The following is a 25,533-nucleotide window of genomic DNA, read 5'->3' on the forward strand; positions in this document are numbered from 1 at the left end:
CAGAGACTGGGAGACCCCAGAGGGAAGCCCCTGCCATTTCCTCCCTAGGGTTGCGAGGAGACCAGAAGCACATCCTATTCACCAAGAGACCGTTGTAGAGGTGGCACTTGGTGTTAAGTTGTGAGTGAACATATCAGACGACGCAGCGGTTCTTCAAACAGCTCTTGTTTATTCACAGGCCCAGAACAGAACTGGGCTGAAGGCTTCAGCCAACCTGCTTATATAGAGCTCCACTAAAATGCAACAGTAACCACTTTCTGTAACTATCCAATCACTGAACGTCACTTTCAATTCCTTATTTGCATATGTGGACCTGAGTGAAAACTATCTACAGTATCCCCCTGCTGGCCCAGGGTGAGAACTTCAGTACATAACACTTTGGTGGAGGGCTGCCAAGGATATGGCAGATCCAGTCTCCCAAGAAGTTTATAGTACTCATTACTGCCATTGTGGCAGCAGCAGTGGCTGATGAATTCCATGCCCCTGTGGTCCTGCCACCTGAGGCAGCCACCTCATCTTGCCTCATGGGTGGGCCGGTTCTGCCTCAAAGAATAATAGAATTGCAGGGTTCAAGGTACCCCAAAATTCCCCTAGTCCCACACCCTGCAGTACAGGATCGTATTAAACTTTGTATCTAAATATACTACGTTCTGTCTTGTTTTCTCTTGGCTTATCCCTTCTGGGAGCTTTAATTCCTTCATGGCATCGTATAGGTTAAAGATCCCAAAACATTTCTGTTGGAAGTTCATGTGTGGGGCTGTACTTGAGGATGAGCACTGTGGAGGGCCTGTGGTACCATAGGCATAAGGTAAAGGTAAGGGACCCCTGACCATTAGGTCCAGTCGTGGCCGACTCTGGGGTTGCGGTGCTCATCTCGCTTTATTGGTCAAGGGAGCCGGCGTACAGCTTCCGGGTCATGTGGCCAGCATGACTAAGCTGCTTCTGGCAAACCAGAGCAGCACACGGAAATGCCATTTACCTTCCCGCTGGAGCAGTACCTATTTATCTACTTGCACTTTGACATGCTTTGGAACTGCTAGGTTGGCAAGAGCAGGGACCGAGCAATGAGAGCTCACACCGTTGCGGGGATTCGAACCGCTGACCTTCCGATCAGCAAGCCCAGGAGACTCAGTGGTTTAGACCACAGCACCACCCGTGTCTCTAGCATAGACATAAACCATTGCAAAAGTTGCATAGAATTTAGCAGCAGACTCTTAGACATCTTAACTGCAAAGTGAGCCCCACTGAATTCATGGTTGGGCTCTCCTGCAGCATAAATCACCCTGGGCACCATGTCAAATAAAAGAGACAAAGGACGGAATTAGTGAATTTGCAAATTAAAACTTGACAAATTTCTTTGGATAGAAAACAAATTAAAAGCTGACAAATTTCTTTGGGCAGAGAACATTCATCAAAGTGTTTGGGCTAAGAACTATTAACTAAAATATCCCTAGAATCCATTTCGCTGGAAGGTGACTAACCTAGAACCAATAAAAAAAGGCTAATGTCCAGAAAAGAACAATTCTGTCAGCCTCTGATCCAAGTCAGTTGTTTTAAAAAGAAGAAGCATGAATAAAGTTTTGATAGTTGAATACTTAAGGGAAGCAAGCATAACCCAGGAAGTATCTACACGATATTATATCTACACGAGTGTTTTTCAAACTTAGGTCTCCAGTTGTTGTTTTTGACTACAATCCCCACCATCTCCGATCACTGGTCTTGCTAGCTAGGGATGATGGGAGTTGTAGTCCAAAAACAGCCGGAGACCCAAGTTTGGGAAATATTGGTCTACACCGGATTTCTGGAAGCCGTGTCTCTCAGCCCTATATCAGGAGAGGCCAGGAACTGAACCTGGGAGCTTCCACATCTAAAGAAGATGTGCTACCATTGAGGTCCTTCACCTTATCCATCATAACTTTTAGGAAAATAATTTTGTAGAAAACAAATTTCATTCTTTGGTGAGTATCAGTAAGTGTAGAGCGATTCAGCAGACCTTGCCCTTGCCCTTCAGCTTTCTTGGTTCAGCCAGGACAGCTCTAAAACTAAGATTAGGAGACATCAGGGTTGTGTACAAATGATGCATTTAAAGCACCTGTCCCCAAGAATCCTAGGAGCTGTAGTTTACCCCTCCCAGAGCTACAGTTCCCAGCAGCCTTAGCAAACAACAGCGGCCAAAAGCAAAACTAAGGCAGAGCTTAGTTCCGGCAACACCTCTGTCAAGTTAAGGCAAAACAGGACATTGTGGTGGTGGTGTTTTCTGCTAATAAAAAGCTGACTGAATTCCGTGCCTTTCGTGTGGGTGCCTGCCCTGCGGGTGACCTGGCTCCTTGACAGCTCCTTGACAGCTTTGTAGGCAAGGGGCAAGTGGAAGTGTGAACTAAGTGTGTGATCGGTGCCACCCACAAATCCTTTTCAAGTTGAAGGAGTCCGTGGAGAAAAGGTGTGAAGACACTCCTGCTTCCTCCCCAAAGCAAGCCAGTGTGGTGTGGTGATTAAGAGCAGTAGACTCGTAATCTGGGGAACCGGGTTCGCGTCTCCGCTCCTCCACATGCAGCTGCTGGGTGACCTTGGGCCAGTCACACTTCCTTGAAGTCTCTCAGCCCCACTCACCTCACAGAGTGTTTGTTGTGGGGGAGGAAGGGAAAGGAGAATGTTAGCTGCTTTGAGACTCCTTCGGGTAGTGATAAAGCGGGATATCAAATCCAAACTCTTCTTCTTCTTCTTTCCAGGTTTGCTTGACAATCTGCACTGAAGGATCCTCATTCATCCTTAGTCTTCTCCAATGCGCGAGCAACTGGAAGATGAGGGGGGAAAACACTCTTCCCTTTTGTCGTTTGGGAAATCAAAGGCTAACGCTGAAGCTTTTCACAGCAACTTCACATTTGAATAAGTGCACATTTCCTGTTACCGAGGAAATTAAATGGCAGCGTGCGTGTTGTTCCCAATAGATCCCTGTTACATTATGCAGCGGGCAATTGACATTGCTGCATGCCAGGCTGGTATGAGTGCCAGGTCTTCTTCTTTTCCTCCTTTGGCGATCACTCGTAGCCGAGTAAGATTATCTTCCATAAACACAATTTTAACATTGAGCCCATAAGGGACTGTGGAGGCCAAGTCTGGATCCACATGTCCTTCCACAGTGGGGACACAGGTTTCCAGGCGGGAGTTGATCACGGTTAGGGTTTGCCAAGCGTGCCTTCCTCTTAGCACATTTCTCCCTTGCGTCCTGAGTTTGAGTGTCTTCAAAGCCCATGACACCTTTGGTAAAGGTTGTTCTTCAATTGGAGCGCTCGCAGACCAGTTTTTCCCAGTTGTCGGTGTTTATACTTTTTAGTGGTGATGTATGGAAGTGAGAGCTGGACCATAAAGAAGGCTGATCGCCAAAGAATTGATGCTTTTGAATTATGGTGCTGGAGGAGACTCTTGAGAGTCCCATGGACTGCAAGAAGATCAAACCTCTCCATTCTGAAGGAAATCAGCCCTGAGTGCTCACTGGAAGGACAGATCCTGAAACTGAGACTCCACCTCATGAGAAGAGAAGACTCGCTGGAAAAGACCCTGATGCTGGGAAAGATGGAGGGCACAAGGAGAAGGGGACGACAGAGGACGAGATGGCTGGACAGTGTTCTCAAAGCTACCAGCATGAGTTTGACCAAACTGCGGGAGGCAGTGGAAGACAGGAGTGTCTGGCGTGCTCTGGTCCATGGGGTCACGAAGAGTTGGACACCACTAAACGACTAAACAACAACAACAAGTACTTTTTAGATTTGCCTCAAGAGAGTCTTTGAACCTCTTTTGTTGACCACCAGCATTACGCTTTCCAATTTTAAGTTCGGCTAGGTACCGTATTTTTCGCCCTATAGGATGTACTTTTTCCCCTCCAAAAATGAAGGGGAAATGTGTGTGCATCCTATGGGGCGAATGCAGGCTTTCACTGAAGCCTGGAGAGCGAGAGGGGTCGGTGTGCACAGACCCCTCTCGCTCTCCAGGCTTCAGGAGAGCCCCAGCGCCAGCCCCACAAGGTCGGGGGACAGAGGGAGGCAGAACGCCGCCATCCCGCTGTCTCCCGAAGTGGTTTGGAGGCTGACGGCAGGCTGATCTCAAGGTGGGTGGCGGGGAGAAGAGCGCTTCTCCCCGCTGCCTGCCCCGCAAGCTCCGGGAACAGTGGGGAGGCGCAGCGCGTCTCCCCGCTGTCCCCGGACCTGATCTGAAGGCGGGGGGCGGGGAGAAGAGCGCTTCTCCCCGCTGCCTGCACCACAAGCTCCGGGGACAGCTGGGAGACGCAACGCATCTTCCTGCTGTCCCCGGACCTGATCTCAAGGCGGGCGGCAGGGAGAAGAGCGCTTCTCCCCTCTGCCTGCACCGCAAGCTCCGGGGACAGCTGGGAGACGCAATGCGTCTTCCTGCTGTCCCCGGACCTGATCTCAAGGTGGGCGACAGGGAGAAGAGCGCTTCTCCCCGCTGCCTGCCCCGCAAGCTCCGGGGACAGCTGGGAGGCGCAGCGCGTCTTCCCGCTGTCCCCGGACCTGGTCTGAAGGCGGGCTGTGGGGAGAAGAGCGCTTCTCCCCGCTGCCGGCCCCACAAGTGCCTGGGGGGGGAAAATAATTTTTTTCTTTATTTCCCCCCCAAAAAACTTGATGCGTCCTATGGGCCGGTGCGTCCTATGGAGCGAAAAATACGGTAATTGACCCACGAGCTGCCCGTGACTCACTGTTAGAGACTTCCCTGACTATGGAAATCCCTGTGTTACTACAGATGTATCCTGGGGGGGGGGCGAGGGAATGACTTTGACCCCTCTTTTGTTGCGTACCAATTCTGCTAGTGTCGCTCTCCATAAAGCGCCGCTGAAATCAAAGGAGTTGTGTGCACATGCTACGGATTAGTTCTTCGCCTTAACTGCTCCTACCCATTGTGTGCTCGCACAAAGAGGAGTGCGAAACCTGGCTGCTTTCTGTGTTGCTAGCATTTTTGCAGGCTGAAAAGGCTCCGTTAAGACTCTCTTGAACTTCAAAGCACTCATGTAACGGAGCGGTCACACATCCAAGGCTTCAAAGGAGAATCGGCTTGGATTCCATAATCAACACGCCACCGGCCATTGCCTTCAAAGCAGAGCTGAGTACACTTGGAGAGGCTTTGCGTTTGATGGACAACTTTTTCTGTTAAGTATCTTTATCCCTCTCTTTCCCTACGGGCAGCGCAGGAAAGATACTTTGTCATGCCTTTTGAGAATCTTCTGTTCTGGCTCATTTCTGCTTCAGGCTGCGAAGATCTTAGCACTATTAGGTGGTTGCTTTTATATTATCCATGCTCATCACAAAATATACAAAAGCTTTCTGGCGTCCCGTTTATTTATTGTCCACGGCTGCTGACGAAATGCGCTTGCAAACATTAGGGTGCTCTATAGGCGAGATTTTAAATTCCATTGATATCAGGCCGCAATGTTCAGGGCACCACTACAGCTGCTTTCTGCAAAATCGTGCTTACTCTTGCATTGCCATTGGCTTGCAGTGCTGGAAAGCAAGGATGCTGGTATTCACGATGTCCCTACACTAGCATAATCTCACATCTAGGCAGCGACCAGAGTCAACATCTGATGTGTATGGGCAGCTGCCAAGGCTGCAGCACTGGTTATTGGAATAGATCCCTGGTACTACACACACGGGACATGGGTGGCGCTGTGGGTTAAACCACAGAGCCTAGGATTTGCCAATCAGAAGGTCGGCGGTTCGAATCCCCACGACGAGGTGAGCTCCTGTTGCTCGGTCCCTGCTCCTGCCCACCTAGCAGTTCCAAAGCATGTCAAAGTGCAAGTAGATAAATAGGTACCGCTCCGGTGGGAAGGTAAACAGTGTTTCCGTGCGCTGCTCTGGTTTGCCAGAAGCGGCTTAGTCATGCTGGCCACATGACCCGGAAGCTGTACGCTGGCTCCCTCGGCCAATAAAGTGAGATGAGCACCGCAACCCCAGAGTCGGTCACGACTGGACCTAGTGGTCAGGGGTCCCTTTACCCTTTACTACACACACAAAAATTCGCCACAATAATCCAGAGCACCCAACACAATGCTAATTCAGGGCCATGGTGGCCCATTTAAAACTGTGGCTATTTGGTGCAGGTCAGAGGAGCAGTGCCACTGAATCTGGGAGCTGGATGGACAGGACAGAAGTCTTTTTGATGGGTGGTTTGTCCAACTTGGCAAATGGCTGGTTATACCAAGTGGGAGGGCCATGAGGCAGGAGAGGAGCTTGCCTTATTTTGACACCCTCTCATTCTTAGTGTTATCTAAGACTAGTGTGGCCAGGTCTCCTACTTTACAGAGGATGTCTCTCTGTTTGAAGGTGTGCTCCATTTGAAGAACTGTCCGGCCCATGTCTCGTTTGAGATGGAAAAGCAAGGGCTTGAAGTTGCCCGTCGCATTTAAGACCTGGGCCGCAGACTGAGCAGGCCACCCAGTCACAGTCTTCACTTCTGTGGTGAGATATATTGAAGCTCTGCTCTATTTATCTATCTTATAGTCATCATTTCTAAATTTGAATCTATAATCTATATAAATGAACAGGCACAAACCAGTATGAGGCTGACACCTAGATATTTCTCTCTCTTTTCTTTTCTCATTTTTGTATATAATTTTCATTAAATTAAATTTTCTGTTTTACAATTTAAAGTACTCATTTTCACATCCTTAAGATATCGATGACAGAAACAATGGGCATGCGTAAATGAATATTTACGCAAACAGGGATCAAACACGAAAGTTTGGTTGTGCTTAGACTAACCTTGTGAAGAATACAGAGAATACAAAGATTAGATGGACTATGAAAGAATTTAAGGAAAGGAAGTGATTGAAGAACAGATGTCAGGGTGAATTAGATAACCAAGAGACGTGTGGTGAATGCAGTGGAAGTCTTTTATAATATTTTCACTAGGATTTAAATATTGTAATGTTTGAAGTATGAATTTGGAATAATTGATTATGAAAAGGATTTTTTCTCTTCATTCTTTCTCTTGTTTCTTTCTTTTATCTTTTGTCTTTCTTCTTTTCTAGTTTGCATTCTGGAAAATTGTGTAGATAAAATGTTTTTATGTATGCTTATGTATTGCTTCTATTTCTTTTTTTTCTATTCATTTTTTGGGGTAACATTTAATAAATCTATTTTAAAAAAAGATATTGATGACTTCCCTTCTTCTCTTTCCATGGTTCATTTTACATATCATAACCTAACCCCCTGCATATTTTACAAAAGCTATACCATTCAGTATTCCATTATTAAATCCATCAGAACTTATTTACATTGTTGAATTTATCTAATGCTGAAAGGGTACAAGAAGGCAGGCTGGAGGTGGCAGTTAAAAGATGCTATTACATGAAACAAAGAGTAATACATAACAGTCACTTGGGTTGGTACGACAGTGATTCAGAAAAAGAGAAAAGTGTTACATCTTATCTGAAATTTCACACACATGCTGTGAGTTCTCGAAAAGGGAGCTTGATGAAATGAAATCTTTTAAAAAGGAACTTGCAGCAGAGGGAGCCATAGGACAAAACCAGCCTCTGTAGATTCTACAACACATTTATCTCTATTAATTTCTGCGTGAGCTATTGAACTACCTAGCCAAAAGCAATGTTAAACATCAGCGACTGGGTGAATATTGGGATTTACTGGGAAATCTTACCGTGTGCTTTGGGGCTGATGAGTATAAATGCCATTTATTTTATTTTTAATACTGATCAGTCTTGTGATTTACCAAGGCAACATCCAGAATTTCTGAATTTCGGTTTTCTAATTAGCAATCTAATATTGTACATCATAAAAGCAGTTGTAAGTTTAGGGGACTCCCCCCAAACCCTAGAAATTAATACATTTTAGGGTCTTGATTGTTTGGGATGTGATGGGAGAAATGCATGCTGCAGACAAATTCCTGAGCTAGCCTAGGCAAAATGAACTGGCCAAGCTAAGACCATTAAGAAACAAGAGGACCATTGGCAATGCAAGAAAACTGTCCTGCCCCACCCCCACCCCTGGGTGTGAACAAAGGCTGGGAATTTGGAAGGTTGCCAGAGTAACTGGGCATGATGTCACAGGAAGAATGTTTGGCAAGGTGTGCTGGGAACAAGAAGGGAGAACAAAGGCAGAGATCCATTTTGGGCAGGCTGGCTGAAGGCAAGCTGGGAGAGATGCCTTTGACAGCAGATGCTGTGTTGCTGTGGGGAACAAACCCCTCTTGAGATGACCATGCTGTAAGATCTGGACTCTCTCCATGCAGACTGGAGGTGTAAATATGTGAATCTATCATATTTCTTAACTGCACTGGCTGCCGGTGGAGTACAGGGTCAGGTTTAAGGTGCTGGTTTTGACCTTTAAAGCCCTCTGCGGCCTAGGACCCACGTACCTACGGGACAGCCTCTCCTGGTATGCCCCGTGGAGGACCTTAAGGTCCACAAATGACAACACCTTAGAGGTCCCAAGTCGCAATGTGGTTAGATTGGTCTCAACTAGGGCCAGGGCCTTTTCAGTACTGGCCCCGACTTGGTGGAACGCTCTGTCACAAGAGATCAGGGCCCTGAGGGACTTGACATCTTTCCGCAGGGCCTGCAAAACAGAGCTGTACCGCCTGGCCTTTGGTTTGGACTCCCCTTATGGTCTTGATCTATGGGCTATTTTCAAAATGAGGCTGCATTTTAAATTGCATTTTAATCTGTATTTTAAATTGGTCCCCCGCCCCATTATGTATTTGCTGTAATTTTACTGGTATCAGCCGCCCTGAGCCCGCCTCTGGCCGGGGAGGGCGGGGTATAAAGGAGTGGGGGAGTGTCTGGAACCCCCTGGAATCTTGCTACCACTTGGCAGAGAGTGTAGGTGGTGACCAACTTCTATAACAAAGCACACTGTTTCCGTTGAAGGACCGCAGGGGTTGCCAATGTGGTTCCTTTGGGCACCAGTGTACCTGCCAGTACCTCCTATGGCTGGCTAGATCCAGCTGCTGGTTGTGAGCAAGACAGGCATCAGCAGTGGGCCATGACACCTGTCCAGGATGTCAGATGTTGGCACCAGCCCTGTGTGGGTTTATACTGGAGTAAACACATGGAGGAAAAGGGACATGGGTGGCGCTGTGGGTTAAACCACAGAGCCTAGGACTTGCTGATCAGAAGGTCGGCGGTTCGAATCCCTGCGACGGGGTGAGCTCCTGTTGCTCGGTCCCAGCTCCTGCCAACCTAGCAGTTTGACAGCACGTCAAAGTGCAAGTAGATAAATAGGCACCGCTCCGGTGGGAAGGTACACGGCGTTTCCGTGCGCTGCTCTGGTTCGCCAGAAGCGGCTTAGTCATGCTGGCCACATGACCCGGAAGCTGTACGCCGGCTCCCTTGACCAATAAAGCGAGATGAGCACCGCAACCCCAGAGTCGGCCATGACTGGACCTAATGGTCAGGGGTCCCTTCACCTTTTAAACACATGGAGGATAGGACTAAACTTGGAAATGAATCTGAACTTTTCTAGAGCAGGGATGGGGGACTAGTGGTTTTCCAGATGCATTTCTTGGTGCAGAAAGTATTGATCTGATATGTAGAGATCTCTCCTATTCTACTTAATTCAAGAGGGTTCTGGAAGCTTCTCGGTGTGAAAGAAACAAGCAGAAGGTTCCTGGTGTTTGGGTTATTCCTTCAGAGAAGCTGAGTACAGCTGGCTTAAGCTGGTTCTGTTATCTCTTTCTGTCAAGCCCATGTTGACTATAAAAGTAGGGCCAGAAGGAGCCTGGGTTTCACATTCTCTATCTCTCTCCCTTCTGGTGTGGTGTTCTGCTCATAGTATGCTACTGTGTTTTAGACTTATAATAAGGTTTAGAGTTATTATAAGTTATTGTACGTTTGAGATAAGTCTGCTGCAACTGGATTTCTTATGGGCAGTGCCAATCCTGAATGTATTGGATTTGTAACCATTACGCTCATTTGCCTTCAGTAGCAGTAAAGCTCTGCTGGATGAAATACAATTGCCTCTGGTCTATATTTTGGGAATCCTGCAACGTGTTGAAGTTTTTACTCTGTTAACTATATGTTGGAGTTCTGCTCTGCATCATATTAAGTAGAATTTCAATGAGAGTTGGGCCAACTCCCATCAGTCCCCCTAAGCTAGTGATGGCCAAACTTGGCCCTCCAGCTGTTTTGGGACTACAATTCCCATCATCCCTGACCATTGGTCCTGTTAGCTAGGGATGATGGGAGTTGTAGTCCTAAAACAGCTGGAAGGCCAAGTTTGGCCATCACTGCCCTAAGCCAACATTGCCAATGGTCAGGGATCATGTGCATTGGAGGCCTATGGCTTCTCCATCTGTGCCGTAGAGGAAGAAGAGTAAACAACTGAATACCAATTGGTGGGCAGCAGGAAAGGGCCCCAGGTCTTCACGCCCTGATTCTGAACTTCTGGCTGGAAACAGGATGTGAAGAGCCTTTGGTCTAAACCAGCAGGACTCTATCGAGTAATTAAGAAATGGAAAGATTTAAAGTAAACGCAGTACAGACACTCCTAAACAGCTGTTCTCGTTGATGTTTGCCTGACACTGATCATACCTGCTCCAGTTATCACCCCCTGGACTACTGCAACATGCTCTACGTGGGGCTACCTTTGAAGGTGACCCAAAAACGACAACTAATCCAGAATGCAGCAGCTAGACTGCTGACTGGGAGCGGCCGCCAAGACCACATAACGCCGGTCTTGAAAGACCTACATTGGCTCTCAGTACGTTTCCGAGCACAATTCAAAGTGTTGGTGCTGACCTTGAAAGCCCTAAACAGCCTCAGCCCAGTATACCTGAAGGAGCGTCTCCACCCTCATTGTTCAGACCAGACACTGAGGTCCTGCTCCGAGGGTCTTCTGGCTGTTCCCTCACAGCGAGGTTACAGGGAACCAGGCAGAGGGCCTTCTCGGTAGTGGCGCCCGCCCTGTGGAACGCCCTCCCATCAGATGTCAAAGAACAACTAACTGACGTTTAGAAGACATCTGAAGGCAGCCCTGTTTAGGGAAGTTTTTAATGCCTATGTTTGAATCTATTTTTAATCTTTTGATGGAAGCCTCCCAGAGCGGCTGGGGAAACCCAGCCAGATGGACGGGGTATAAATAAATAAATTATTATTATTATTATTATTAGTTCACACAGCCTTTTATTCCAATGAAAACAGGGGCTTTGTGCGAGTCCCTCGCTGGAGGCTGGCTCTTTTCAAAAACAATGTGACGGTGATATAATATGGCAGAGCAATTCATTTTCATCTGCTCTTCCTCTCCACTTTTACCTCTCTGACTCGTGATATATATTTATGCTGACACAGCAACGGGGACCCTTGATCTGTACTGGTTTTCTGGACACAGCTGTGGAACCCTCAGGCTGCGACGGAATAAGCTCTTTTCTGCGCGAGGTGCACTGCACAACAAATGTGCCAATCTTTAAGGTGGCACTGGGCTCGGTTGTTACGGCAGAGCGTAGAGAATGCCTGGGTCAGCAAATACAAAACAAAACCTTGCCCTGCATTTGCCTTGCCCATTTTCCCTGCAGCACGGACATTTCTTAGGTCAAGATGCGAAGGGGTGAGTCTGGGCGTACAGATCGATAGGTAGACTTCACAACTTGTGCCTCGGTCCAGTATATCTGAAGGAGCGTCTCCACCTCCATCGTTCTGCCCGGACACTGAGGTCCAGCTCCGAGGGCCTTCTGGCGGTTCCCTCACTGTTAGAAGCCAAGTTACAGGGAACCAGGCAGAGGGCCTTCTCGGTAGTGGCGCCCTCCCTGTGGAACGCCCTCCCACCAGATGTCAAAGAGAACAACAACTACCAGGCTTTTAGAAGACATCTGAAGGCAGCCCTGTTTAGGGAAGCTTTTAATGTTTGATGTATTATAGTATTTTAATATTTTTTTGGGAAGCCGCCCAGAGTGGCTGGGGAAGCCCAACCAGATGGGCGGGGTATAAATAATAAATTATTATTATTATTATTATTATTATTATTATTATTATTATTATTATTATTATTATTTATTGAGGTGAAACTAATTCTGTGCAGTTACAAGTGTGTTGTGTGTCGACAACTCTGCACCTATAATTGATGAATCCATCCCTTCTGACCCAGGCATAGTGCAGCAGAAACGAAATGCAACTTGATGTAATATCTAAAAAGTGGCAAAACACATAGGGCTGTACACAATGACGGCTCGTATTTCAGGACGTGGCTTGGAAATAGTATGCTTTCTGTCATTGACTGGACCTCTGGGATTTCTTATCTACGCTCCATAATTTATTTATTTTTTTAAAGGTGAGGGCCTCAGCTCACACAGTGTAAATTTGAGGGTTTCCCCCCACATCCATCCATACAGGCACTAGAAATTATATCTTGCTACGTTTAATGAATCAAAAACGTATGTTCCTCTAAAACGGTTAAGTGCTGACTTGCTAACCTCAAAGTACTGCAGGTTTTGTACACCCTGTAGAAATTATAATTCACTTTGCTAGCTGAGGCTTTCAACGCCTTCAAATCATTCCACACTGCAGACTCCAAAATTATGGGTGTTTATGCATTTTTCTTCTGATTTGAATCCTTTCAGTTCCTAGGCAATACTTAAAACCTTTACTTTCGTTACTGAGTAGACATAAACAGGGAAAACTAGCAAATGGGCTGAGGGTCGTATACTTCACACAATATTTAACTAAAGATTGTTTATTTACAGGACTCTAGCCCAATCTGGAAAGAGGAGTCACATGCTATTTGCCAAAGCTATATTTGACCATATACATGTCTGTCTGTCTGTCTGTCTGTCTGTCTGTCTGTCTGTCTGTCTGTCTGTCTGTCTATCTATCTATCTATCTATCTATCTATCTATCTATCTACCCACAGTGGTACCTCAGGTTAAGTTCGTTCCGGAGGTCCATACGTAACCTGAAACTGTTCTTAACCTGAAGCACCACTTTAGCTAATGGGGCCTCCTGCTGCCGCCGCACCGCCAGAGCACGATTTCTGTTCTCATCCTGAAGCAAAGTTCTTAACCTGAAGCACTATTTCTGGGTTAGCGGAGTCTGTAACCTGAAGCGTGTGTAACCTGAAGCGTATGTAACCTGAGGTACCACTGCATCTATCTGAAGTAGGGCAGAATGCAACAGTCACAGTACACCATTCCAGTGGACAAGAGTTTTGGACACATTTGTTGGGAATGTAAATATAAAGAGATACTTTGGGACAATATCTAAATCAATAAAATAAATGAAGGAATCCACACTTCCAAATTAAAATTAGATCCTCTGGGGTTTTTTTTTTCTTTCCTCTTTCGGACTGGGCAAAATAATAATCCCAAAGATATTGAGAAATGATTTGGTGGCAACTCATATATTAGTTGCTAATAGCTGGGAAAAGGAAATTCCAATCCATGAGGGAATGGATCTTAGCTGTTTGACACAGGGTGCATATACATAATATCATGTATAAAAGGTTATGGGAATGTGCACTAAATGCTCAAAGAGCTGATTAAGTTCATAAAATACTGAATAACAAATCTCAACATAGAGACATCACCTTGCCAACAAAGGTTCATATAGTTAAAGCTATGGTTTTCCCAGTAGTGATGTATGGAAGTGAGAGCTGGACCATAAAGAAGGCTGATCGCCAAAGAATTGATGCTTTTGAATTCTGGTGCTGGAGGAGACTCTTGAGAGTCCCATGGACTGCAAGAAGATCAAACCTCTCCATTCTGAAGGAAATCAGCCCTGAGTGCTCCCTGGAAGGACAGATCGTGAAGCTGAGGCTCCAGTACTTTGGCCACCTCATGAGAAGAGAAGACTCCCTGGAGAAGACCCTGATGTTGGGAAAGATGGAGGGCACAAGGAGAAGGGGGCGACAGAGGACGAGATGGTTGGATAGTGTTTTCGAGGTTACCAGCATGAGTTTGACCAAACTGCGGGAGGCAGTGGAGGACAGAGGTGCCTGGCGTTCTCTGGTCCATGGGGTCACGAAGAGTCGGACACGACTAAACGACTAAACAACAACAATATGAGAAATAATTTTCTATGAATCAAAATATCGGATAAACTCTAGAAACTTAAACCTAATTTTCTATATCACTCTTTTTTTGCGTTAACGTATAGAAATACATAAATTATTTGTGATACAATCTCCTTTTCTTTCCTGCTTCTTTTGATCAAGTATGTCTCCACTGTCATTTGGCTCTCGTGTTCTTTTTTGGAATGGTAGCAAGTGTTTGTTTTATAATGTTTGGTCCCCCCCCTTTTTTCTTAAGGTCTGGAATATAACAGCAGCAACAACATCACTGAGCTGGGAGGGAATTCTGGGAAAAGGCTGTCCATCACCTTAACAGAGAAACTTGAACACCAAACAGAAAAGCACGCACAACATCTGCCACATAGCTGTTTATTTTGAGAAGAGTTTCTTTCCATCACTCAAGAACAAAACGTTGCTTTTCAATCCTGAAACCAGCAAGATTGATATAAAGAAAAAAGCAAGACCCCACAAGCCAACATGGAGTCGTCGTCCCCCATCAACAATGATCATGTTGCAACATTCTAGTTTTTTAACTCCAACTTAAACAGTCAGATGCAACCCAGTCTTTGCTCATTTACTAGGCAGCGACCCTCAAAGTATCCAGTGGGGCTTATTCTCAAGGAAGCATGCATAGGATCATCAGCTACAGGTACAGATCTCTCTTCCTAACATGGAATGCACCCCATTAAAAGAGGACTGTGCTTTTGTTAACATATGAAACTACTCAGATATACAGCAGTTTGAAGCAACACGCTTGATTCTCAAGATGTTGAATTTTTAGCCTAACTTGCAGGAACAGAGCTGGGTTTTCTAATTCTCAGCAGTCACTTTTGCAACGCTGCGTTTATTCGACACCAGCAATGAGGATTCTCTAGCCTAGGAGTCAGCAAATGTTTTCAGCAGGGGGCTGGTCCACTGTCCCTTAGACCTTGTGGGGGGCCGGACTATATTCTGAAGGGGGGGCGGGAAATGAATGAATTCCTATGCCCCACAAATAACCCAGGGATGCATTTTAGATAAAAAGCACACATTCTACTCATGTAAAAACACTAGGCAGGCCCCACAAATAACCCAGAGATGCATTTTAAATAAAAGGACACATTCTGCTCATGTAAAATCACCAGGCAGGCCCCACAAATAACCCAGAGATGCATTTTAAATAAAAGGACACATTCTACTCATGTAAAAACACGCTGATTCCCGGACCGTCCGCGGGCCGGATTGAGAAGGCGATTGGGCCGGATCCAGCCCCCGGGCCTTAGTTTGCCTACCCATGCTCTAGCCTGTGGACCATTTCAGACCTGATACCATTTGACCTGCAAGACCGCTTTGGCCCAAGGTACGTCCAGCTAACCCTCCCCTTTATTTACGTAATAAATGGCATCAGGTGTGGTGCAGGATTGAGTCATCTGATGCCTCAATGACACCTGGCAGGGGCTCCAAACTTGACCCACGGGAGGTGGCAACCCTGCTCTGCATTACCTGTTCTTTGGAACAGTGATGATTTCTCACAATGGTTTGCCCCTGAACTCCCAGTCGTTTGATGGGTCAACACATCTGCTTGTTAACCAGAAGGTTGGTGGGATGAGCCCATCCAGGAATGACTGTGGGCAGGATCCGTGCATGGCAGGGGCTGGGGCTGGATGAGCCTTGGGTCCCTTCCAACTCTACAATTCTAAGGCTGGCGTGTTGCGTTCAGCTGGGAAGGTTCACAAGTCGTGCAGACCCACCTTAGCACAAGAGCCTGCAAACACGTCCCCCTTCCCCACGGGATACTGGAGACCTCCTGCTAACCTACCAGCGATCTGAAATGGTTGATATTTCTAAAGTATCTGTAGGCTGCCAATCATTAACGAGGATACCGAAGTGCTTTGACAATAATACAGAACCAGTCCAAAAACCAAACAATTAAAAATAAACCCAGTAAACTTGGTTCAGTATAGGTCTAAGCAGTTTTTAAAAAAATCAAGCCACATCAAAGAATGATTACTTCACTTGATTCTTCTGATTGTGCAAACTGGCTTCAACCAAGGAGTCTGGATAGCTCAGCTGGTTAGAGTGTGGTGCTGGCAATGCCAAGGTTGCAGGTTTGATCCCCGTATGGGGCAGCTGCGTATTTCTGCACTGCAGGCAATAGACTAGATGAACCTTTCCAACTCTAGAATTTGATGATCCTAAGGAGTCGTTGGCCATGATCCTAAGTTGTTCCTCTGATCATGTAAGGGGAGGGGAGGGGATATTTCTGCCAACTCTCCCTTCCACCTGCAGTCCACTACACCAAATCCTCTACCAATCCCAAGGGTGATCCAGGGGCTGCAGAGAAAGGAAAACCATGTCCTGTGTGCACGAACCCTGTTGCATTCATGGAAAGAAAATGAAGACCCAAGCTATTTTGTTTTCATTTAAAGCACATTTTACAAGCGGACAATCTGCTGGTGTCTTGTGTCAGTTACTTCCACTTTGTCTCTTTTCGGCATCTCCCAGGCCCTGCGGAACAGCTGTCTGGCCTTACTACCCTTTCAGACAATCCTTTATTTCCTCCTAGAGATGTACAGAAGGGAATCACAGTATGTTTTTGTACGCAAAGGTGTTCTACGCAACACCCTATTGCTTTGAAGTCAGGCCTGTGTGTTTGAATTGCATTGATAAGTTGCAGGCGTGGCTCTGCTCACGCAACAAAGGGGTTTCAGTTATAATTTGGGGAGGGAAAAAATTGGAGTGAGTGACGGCCTGAGAACTTTGATACTCGGCAGCCTTTAAATCAACACGCCAGCTACAAAGCCATCGTAATTCAGCTGGTCATTTCGAACACATGCAGGGCGTTTGGTTTCAAGCAGCTCCTAAGGTGGAAATTACCATATTTTCCGCTCTATAGGACGCACTTTTCCCCCTCCAAAAATGAAGAGGAAATGTGTGCGCGTCCTATGGAGTGAATGCAGGCTCCTTGGCTTCAGCGATAGCAACGGGAAGCCTCCGAAGCGCAGAGGGAGCGCTCCCTCCGCGCTCTCCAGGCTTCGCGTTGCTTTCGCTGAAAGTGCCAACTGAAGCTTCAGGCAGCTATCCGCAAGCCTTCGGAGCGCGGCAGGAGTTCACCCCGCGCTCTGAAGGGTTGCGGATAACAGCCTGCAGCCTGGGGAGCGCAGCACCAACTCCCGCTGCGCTCCCCGGGCTTCAGGCAGCTATCCGCAACCCTTCAGAGTGCACCCCCAGCCCCGCAAGCTCTAGGAGCGGCGGCAAGGCTGCACACAACCTTGCCGCTGCTCCCGAACCTGTTCTGGGGGCTGGGGTCGGGGGAAGCCCCGTGGCTAAAAACGAAGCCAAGACAGTGAGCGGGATCCCGCTAGCTGTTTTGGTTTCTTTGCTCTTTGGGGCTGGGGGGGAATAATTCCCCCCCCTTATTTCCCCCCCTAAAAACTAGGTACGCCCTATGGTCCGGTGCGCCCTATGGAGCGAAAAATATGGTATTTGCACAAGGGCACCAGTGGTGCAAAACGACATCCCGGCCAACTTTGCACTTAACAACGGAGGGAGCAGTCCTAGCTGGCAGCCCAGTGGGACTTTATGGAGCGTCAGGGGCACTGCCATATCTGCAGCCCTGATGCGGCTGGGTTGGAGACAGGCAGATTGCTATGCCAGCCTGGAGCTGGTCCGCAAGGGCTTGGCTGTGCCCCTGGGAAGACCTGCTGATGCTGTTGACGGGGGTCCTGCTGTGGGCAGAAGGGGGGGCTCGCTAAACTGGCAGCAGTCAGTGAGAGCCGATGGTGGCTGGCTAAGCCAACCCATTCCATTGCCTGGCAGCCATAAGCAACAAGGAACTCCATGCAAGTGAGTTAGCTTGCTGCAGGAGGAACAGTTCCTCCTCTACTGGTCCACTTGATTTCTGTACATGGGAAGGAAAATTGCTTCATAAATAAAGGTAAAGGGACCCCTGACCATTAGTTCCAGTCATGGTCGACTCTGGGGTTGCGGTGCTCATCTCGCTTTATTGGCCGAGGGAGCTGGCGTACAGCTTCCGGGTCATGTGGCCAGCATGACTAAGTCGCTTCTGGTGAACCAGAGCAGCGCACCAGAGAGGTACCTATTTATCTACTTGCACTTTGACGTGCTTTCAAACTGCTAGGTTGGCAGGAGCAGGGACCGAACAACGGGAGCTCACCCCGTCGCGGGGATTCGAACCGCCGACCTTCTGATCGGCAAACCCTAGGCTCTGTGGTTTAGACCACAGCACCACCCGCGTCCCTACATACATAGCTAGCTTGAGAATGCAGGGGTCTGGCAGAGGGGAGGATGCATCGCTCCATCTGTCTTCCACTTCCTAGAAGGATCCTTTTCCCCTCTAACAGTAGCCTGCTAAGTGGCTGGCATGCTGTATTTTCAAAATAAACGACTATGCCTTTCTGGCCAGCATGGAGATGCATGATACCATCCTCTTAGCAGTCTGATATTTTTGGAGTGGTGGTGGTACCAGGGGGCAGCAAGCTAATAAGGCTGAATTACTGCCACAGGCCTAGTTGTTACTGGAGCATAGTCACAGGGCGAAGGGCGAAAAGAAAGCATGAAAACGCAAGCCATTTGCTCCCTTCAGGCCCACACAGAGGGGGCCCAAGCCAGATACACTTGCCCCAGGCCTCGGAGATCTAAGCTGGCCAAGGGGCCTGCTAGGGACCGGCTGCTTTTTTGTTTGGGTTGAGTAACTTTATTCTAGCAGGACTCCTGCCCTGGGGCCTCTGACAAGCTACACTCGCCCTGCTTTGTATCAAATACTCAAGTCTATGTACGCATAGCGGCTTAAAATGCAGTGAGGTCGTTCGTCCCTGCTGTCACATTTGCAAATGTGACCAGAGAGGGGTTTGGGGCGCCCATTTCCTGGTTTGGGTCCTAGTTGAGGAAGCTGCCGGCATGTGCACAACAGCTGCTGGAAGTGGACGCACCTCAGCTTAACCTTGGCTTGTGTTTTAAAATCAGGGGGAAGCTGGTTTGAGGTCCCTGGCGTCAACTCTGTGAGGCCAAGAAGAAGAAGAAGAGTTTGGATTTGATATCCCTCTTTATCCCTACCCGAAGGAGTCTCAAAGCGGCTAACATTCTCCTTTCCCTTCCTCCCCCACAACAAACACTCTGTGAGGTGAGTGAGGCTGAGAGACTTCAGAGAAGTGTGACTGGCCCAAGGTCACCCAGCAGCTGCATGTGGAGGAGCGGGGAAGCGAACCCAGTTCACCAGATTACGGGTCTATCGCTCTTAACCACTACACCACACTGGCTCTCTACAAGGTTTATTCACCCCAAAAAAGATATCAGTGGGGTCGAGCACGGAGCTGAGAGTGGCACGTCTTCAGTGGCCGGCTCCAGAGGAGCTGCCAGTCACTGAAGCTGCACCCTCCTCCTGCCGGTGCGATATCACATGCATGCATGATGTCACAAGCACACTGGGCCCCCTCAATTTTGGGTGCAAGTTGGCGCCTCTGCTTGAGGTGATGTGTACACAGCCTCGCTTTCTTCACAAAACAGTAGCCTGACGTGCATTAAGTCTAAAATCTTCGAAGGCATTCGCAGAGAAGGCATATTACCAAAATGGATTCTTTTACCACAAAAACGTCTTCGGCTTTAAAACGTTTATTGACGGGCCTGAGACGCTTGTTTGTCCAGGCGGTTGCCTTCTGTTGCTTGCTTTCGTTTTGTTTTATGGAGAACGGGCTTCGGTTAACTTGCTCAGCAGAGCTGCCTCTGAATTGATTCGAGTGTGGAGTTCCTCTCTATTCCTCTTGCAAACAGTTTTATGAGTTGGCAGTGGACCCTGCAAAAGGGAAGAAAAGTGTGGAATGAATGCAGATGTATTAATTGTGAACTAGGCCAGTCATCGGGAGGAGCAAACCCCTTTGCTATTCCAGGGGAACTGGTTGTTCACAATGGCACCCCAGAGAAAGTCAGAGAAAGTCATGGTTGCCTTGTCATATTGGTGGTGAAGAGCTTGTGTTCCCTAGATGAGAGGCAGGGAATAAATGATCAGGGCTGTTGTGGATTTTTTCCAGAGATATTTAATTATGTTACTTAAAATGTGGCATTATTATGGTTGCTATTATTAGTACAGTCGTACTCGAACACCTTGTGAATCGAACGTTTTGGCTCCTGAACGCCACAAAGTTGGAAGTGAGCGTTCCAATTTGCAAACATTTTTTGGAAGTCAAATGTCTGACACTGCTTCCGATTGAATGCAGGAAGGTGCTGCAGCCAATCGGAAACTGTGCCTTGGTTTTTGAACGTTTTCGGAAGTCAAACGGACTTCCGGAAACGATTCCGTTTGAGAACCAAGGTACGACTCGAGTATCGTTCAGTTTGGAATGTGGAATGTTGCATTATATTTCTTCCACTGATTCCCTTTTGGTTGGGAATTACAAACCGCTTACAGATTTCTGCAGAACTATGAAAGAAAACAAAACATTTTGGCCACAGTCCAGCCAAATTTGGGGTCAGTTCACACAAACACATGCCAGGACTCATTAACTGAACATCCACTCGATTAGTCTTTATATTCCTAAAGACATAGGGCCAAACTACGTGTGTTGCTAAACATGCAGTGGGGGGTTGCATGTACCATTTTGAAACTGTAAAAGCAGCTGCTGGGTACTCTGAATTAGGATAAAGACTGTGAGAAGTGGGATTTAACTTCCTCCTGCCTCACAGAGGTGCCAATGAACTGTAACTCTGCCTTCCCTCCGACACAGGAAGTTGCTATTCAGCACGGAGGTAGGTCTGAAAATTCAAGCATGTCATGACCTCTCATTTTCAAGACTTCCCATTCGGGGTATATGGCTTCGTGCGCACACCAAATATCTGCTGTGGAGACCATTTTTTTACAGTTCCCATCAATTAAGGAGCGAGTGAAACTGTTGCATCTTTAAAAGCACAGATCCTTTTTTTCCGGAAAGGGAGATGCTCACATGACTTCAATTGTTGAACAATCCAGGGTCTCTCCGTCGCAGTTCCAGGTGCTGCTGGGAGGAATGCAACAGCAAGCAGGGTGGTCTCTGCAGAAATGGCCAAAGCGATTCTTCTGCATTTTCTTGGCATCGCAGTCACCGTCCTCTAAATGTTTCGATGTGAACTGAAACTTCTTGATCCGATAAACCTCCACAAAGCTGAAGTCAAACTGCAGAGAAGGGAGAAGAGGCAATCTGTTGCGTTTGTTGACTCAAAACTCAGCAAACCGCTTCTGTTAGTTCAAAGCAAGTCAGAGTTCAGTATAAAGAAAGATGCAGGTCACGGATTTCAAATGGCTTCGGCACATCTAAATTGTGACAATTCTGCTCACCCCTATCGTGCAACCCGGACACTGAGGTCCAGCTCCGAGGGCCTTCTGGCAGTTCCCTCACTGCGAGAAGTGAGGTTACAGGGAACCAGGCAGAGGGCCTTCTCGGTAGTGGCACCCGCCCTGTGGAACGCCCTCCCATCAGATGTCAAGGAAATAAACAACTATCTGACATTTAGAAGACATCTGAAGGCAGCCCTGTTTAGGGAAGTTTTTAATGACTGATCTTTTAATGTATTTTTAATCTTTTGTTGGAAGCCGCCCAGAGTGGCTGGGGAAACCCAGCCAGATGGGTGGGGTAGAAATAAATTATTATTATTATTATTATTATTATTATTATTATTATTATCCATCAGTGTTCACCTGGGCCACGTTGAACCAGCTGGATGTCACTAATGGTGGGTGGCTAGTCATTTACAAACAAACTTGGATCTGGGTCCTCCTCAAAAATCCCGTAAGGCAGGTCAGAATTATTCCCATTTTACAGGTGGAAAACTGAGACTTGCCCACACTATCCAGGAAAGAGAGTGACCCTCTGCAAAGTAAATGGAATGCACATTGCAAAATGTATGGCTGTTCCTAGAATGGCGTTTGAGTGGCTCCTATGACAAGCTCAGCAAGAGGCACTGTAAACTTTTATTCCTTGATATTCAATAGATGCACCTTCGCCCCTTCTTAACTATAACGTAGGAAATGAATCAAATTTATTCGTAACAAAATATTCATATACCACCACTTATTTTAAAAGAATATCAGGATTGTACAGAAAACCATACAATTAGAAAGAAAACCATATGGAAAAGTTAACATTGGAAATCAGCAAACTGTGGTGGAAAGATGTGTTCTTAATTGTCTGCAGAAGAGTGACGGAACAGAAACATTTTCAGCATAATGAGAGGCTAGGCAGGTTGAGATAACATTTTTTCAAAGCTTGCTCCTGATCTGCTGTTCTCACTGGGAAACCAAATGTGACCTACCTACTCTGAGAAGGAAGTGAGGGGATATTTCCTCCCATTTAGCATTCCGTTCTCCAAGTTTCTAACCCAGCTTTGGACCTGGCGGTGGGGCAGGAACATATCGCCTCCATTCCTGCAGTCCTGGAGCTGCCTTTAGAAAGTTAAAAAGGGATGTTGCTGCCATCCACTTTGTGATGAAAGTTGAGGTTGCGCAGCTGATGGGGTGTTGTGCCCCCACTTACACACTGCCCATCTCCGAAATGCAGTCTGCTGCTTTCCCCCGCTAGGAACGAATGGCAGCTGCTCACTTATGGAGAACCAACCGATGAGAACTGTGTATTTGGGGATGCCACTGGGTCAGGTGCTAAACTCGATCCCTAGCCCTGGTGATCTCTGCCACTGAGGATCAGGTCTGTGTCTATCTGTGGAGACTGCGTGCAGGAACTTTGCAGGGCTTAGTTTATTGTTCCATACAATATTTTATATTGTTCCATAGATTGTAAATGCTGTAAGGTAAAGGTAAAGGATCAGAAGGTTGGCAGTTCAAATCACCGTGACGGGGTGAGCTCCCGTTGCTCGGTCCCTGCGCCTGCCAACCTAGCAGTTCAAAAGCATGTCAAAGTGCAAGTAGATAAATAGGTAGGAAGGTAAACGGCATTTCCATCCGCTGCCCTGATTTGCCAGAAGCGGTTTAGTCCTGCTGGCCACATGACCCGGAAGCTGTCTGCAGACAAATGCCAGCTCCCTCGGTCAGTAAAGCAAGATAAGCGCCGCAAACCCAGAGTTGTCTGCAACTGGGCTTAACTGTCAGGGGGCCCTTTATCTTTAAAGGACCCCTGGACGGTTAGGTCCAGTTAAAGGTAACTATGGGGTTGCGGCACTCATTTTGCTTTTCAGACCGAGGGATCTGGCGTTCATCCGCAGAGTTTTCTGAGTCATGTGGCCAGCATGACTAAACCGCTTCTGGTGCAACGGGACACCGTGAGGGAAACCAGAGTGCACGGAAACACCATTTACTTTCCCACTACCTATTTATCTGCTCGCACTGGTGTGCTTTCGAACTGCTAGGTTGGCAGAAGCTGGGACAGAGCAACGGGAGCTCACCGCCATCATGCGGATTCGAACTGCCAACCTTCCAATCGGCAAGCCCAAGAGGCTCAGTGGTTTAGACCACAGTGCCACCCATGTCCCTATAAATGCTGTATTGGTTTGTGAATCATATATGACTTTTGCTGCAATTGGGGTGATCAGCTTATATTTTTTAGTTGCTGCTTTGTTAATAGTGTTTTATATATTGTTTTTGTGGTGAATTGTTGATTGCTCTATATGATTTATACAGCGTTTGTGATGTTTGGGAAGATAAACAGTGTTTCCATGTGCTCTGGCTTCCATCACGGTGTCCCATTGCACCAGAAGCGGTTTAGTCATGCTGGTCACATGACCCGGAAAATCTGGCTGCAGACAAACGCCGGAACCCTTGGCCTGAACGTGAGATGAGCGCCACAGCCCCATAGTCAAATTCAGTGGACTTAACCATCCAGGAATCCTTTACCTTTACCTGTGATTTTCTGTTATTGTTATCTGTTGTCTGTAAACCACTTTGGGATTCACTTGAACGAAAAGCAGCGTAAAAATATAATATATCAAATAAAAATCAAATCAATAGACCCATCCCTTCAATTGTATGGCTCGAGGGTGGGGGGCTGGAGTTATGTTTCCTGGAGCCTAATGGAACGCTGGGAGCTGAGATCATTATTTATAGAGCGCCATAAATGGTTGTGGCACTTTGCAGATTTAGGCTAAGTAAAACAAGAAAAGGCTCCTGCCCTAAGGAGTATATATCATACATTAAGTACAGGGCATGGGAGAAACAAATAACTGCCTTGTTTGTATGTAGCTGTCTTCCTTCGATGTTATTAAGCAGTTTTGAATTTGGCCTTTTAAAAAGAGGAAACATAATAGTAATTTTTTTGGGGGGGGGGTGGATTCTGAAACTCATTTGTCGGCTGTAGGGGGGTGGAACCCAAGGTAGTTCAATATGCATCAGTGCAAGGAGAAAAGAACTGTCAGAGCTGGGAGGCTGCAGCAAACATGTACTATCCAGACAGGGATCTGAGCCAAGATAGGCGAGCCAAGCAGGTAGGCAGTCAAGCTGGTCAGCAAACTCAAGCGCCTGATCCTGAGAAATGAGCAGCTCGGGCCAGATGCTGGACTTCTGACTCCCATCAAGACTCCAGCTAGCATGGCCAGGAATCCGACAACATACAAAGGACCACAATGTCCTCACCGCTGCTGTGCAGGGCCAGGTAGGACCTGTGACCCCTTTGGCCGCTTGCTTCTTGCTGGGAAGGATCGATTTCATACAGCAGTGGAAATCTGGCCAGCTCTCTCCTCTGGCCAGCTTCTGCAATAGTGCAGTCAGTATCAATAAAGCACTTGGCTCTCCCAGTCACTACTTTTGAGATTCCTAACGCATTACAAGAACTTCCACCTGCCAAACTTTCCCCCTTGCCACAGACCAATTAGCGGCGCAGAAATCCAATTCCGGCGAGCAGCTGGCAACTCCACTTTTGCCGGAAAGGGTTTTAACGCCATAGCCAATCCAAATCCTTGGTGTTTCTCCTCCCTCTCCCCCACCCCCCAAAAAACAACCTGTAGGCTGCTATTGGAGCTTCTTTCAAATTATGCCCAATCTACATTTGTGGAGCACAGATCGGCATTAAACGTCACCCCACGTTTCAGCCCTTTCAATCCGCCACAGCATATACACACCTGGTCATCCCGGTTCGTGTGCCTGATGAGATACCTTAGGAAATTGAATCGGGAGCATTTGCGAACCAGAATGAGGTCTGCCGAGCCGTCTGCCAAGTGAGCAGCTGGTGCAAGGCCTTTCGGGCTCCGTGGGCAGGCGCAACTGATATTTGCGGTGTTGATGGCCAGAAACTTTCCTCTGATGACCTTCCATTCTCCTTCGTCATCCCCTTAAAAACACAAACAGGTATATTTAGCACAGAGGCAGTGGGATGGGAGCAACAAACACGACGATTTGGATTTCTAAAGGTGTCTTATGGCATCGCCGGTTCTCTTACGTGTGCAATAATAAACCATGGCACAAATTTATGACACGTTCTTTCGTTAGCAAGCTATCCAAGTTAAAAACACTGCACATTTTCAAATACCGGTTGTCCACAAGGCCAACCGGCTATTCTTGGGAATAGGGCTGCAAACTAACTGGCAGGTGTATCTT

At 47.2% G+C, this 25,533-nt stretch overlaps 1 protein-coding gene across 5 annotated transcripts in view; it reads right to left on the bottom strand.

The window, feature by feature from the left end:
• Positions 1 to 19,621: 19,621 nt before the first annotated feature.
• The window catches only part of CERK (ceramide kinase), a 44,723-nt gene continuing 38,811 nt past the window's right edge, over positions 19,622 to 25,533 (bottom strand). For all 5 annotated transcript variants that reach the window (XM_053406601.1, XM_053406602.1, XM_053406603.1 and 2 more), the window contains 3 exons: positions 25,059 to 25,267; positions 20,963 to 21,171; positions 19,622 to 19,818 (listed from right to left, as the gene is read on the bottom strand). In XM_053406601.1, coding sequence (XP_053262576.1) covers positions 19,734 to 19,818; positions 20,963 to 21,171; positions 25,059 to 25,267 — 503 coding nt within the window. In that variant the 3' untranslated portion in view covers positions 19,622 to 19,733. The remainder of the gene's footprint in view (positions 19,819 to 20,962; positions 21,172 to 25,058; positions 25,268 to 25,533) is intronic.

Source organism: Podarcis raffonei, chromosome 10 (genome assembly GCF_027172205.1).
Source record: "Podarcis raffonei isolate rPodRaf1 chromosome 10, rPodRaf1.pri, whole genome shotgun sequence".
Lineage (NCBI taxonomy): Eukaryota > Metazoa > Chordata > Lepidosauria > Squamata > Lacertidae > Podarcis > Podarcis raffonei.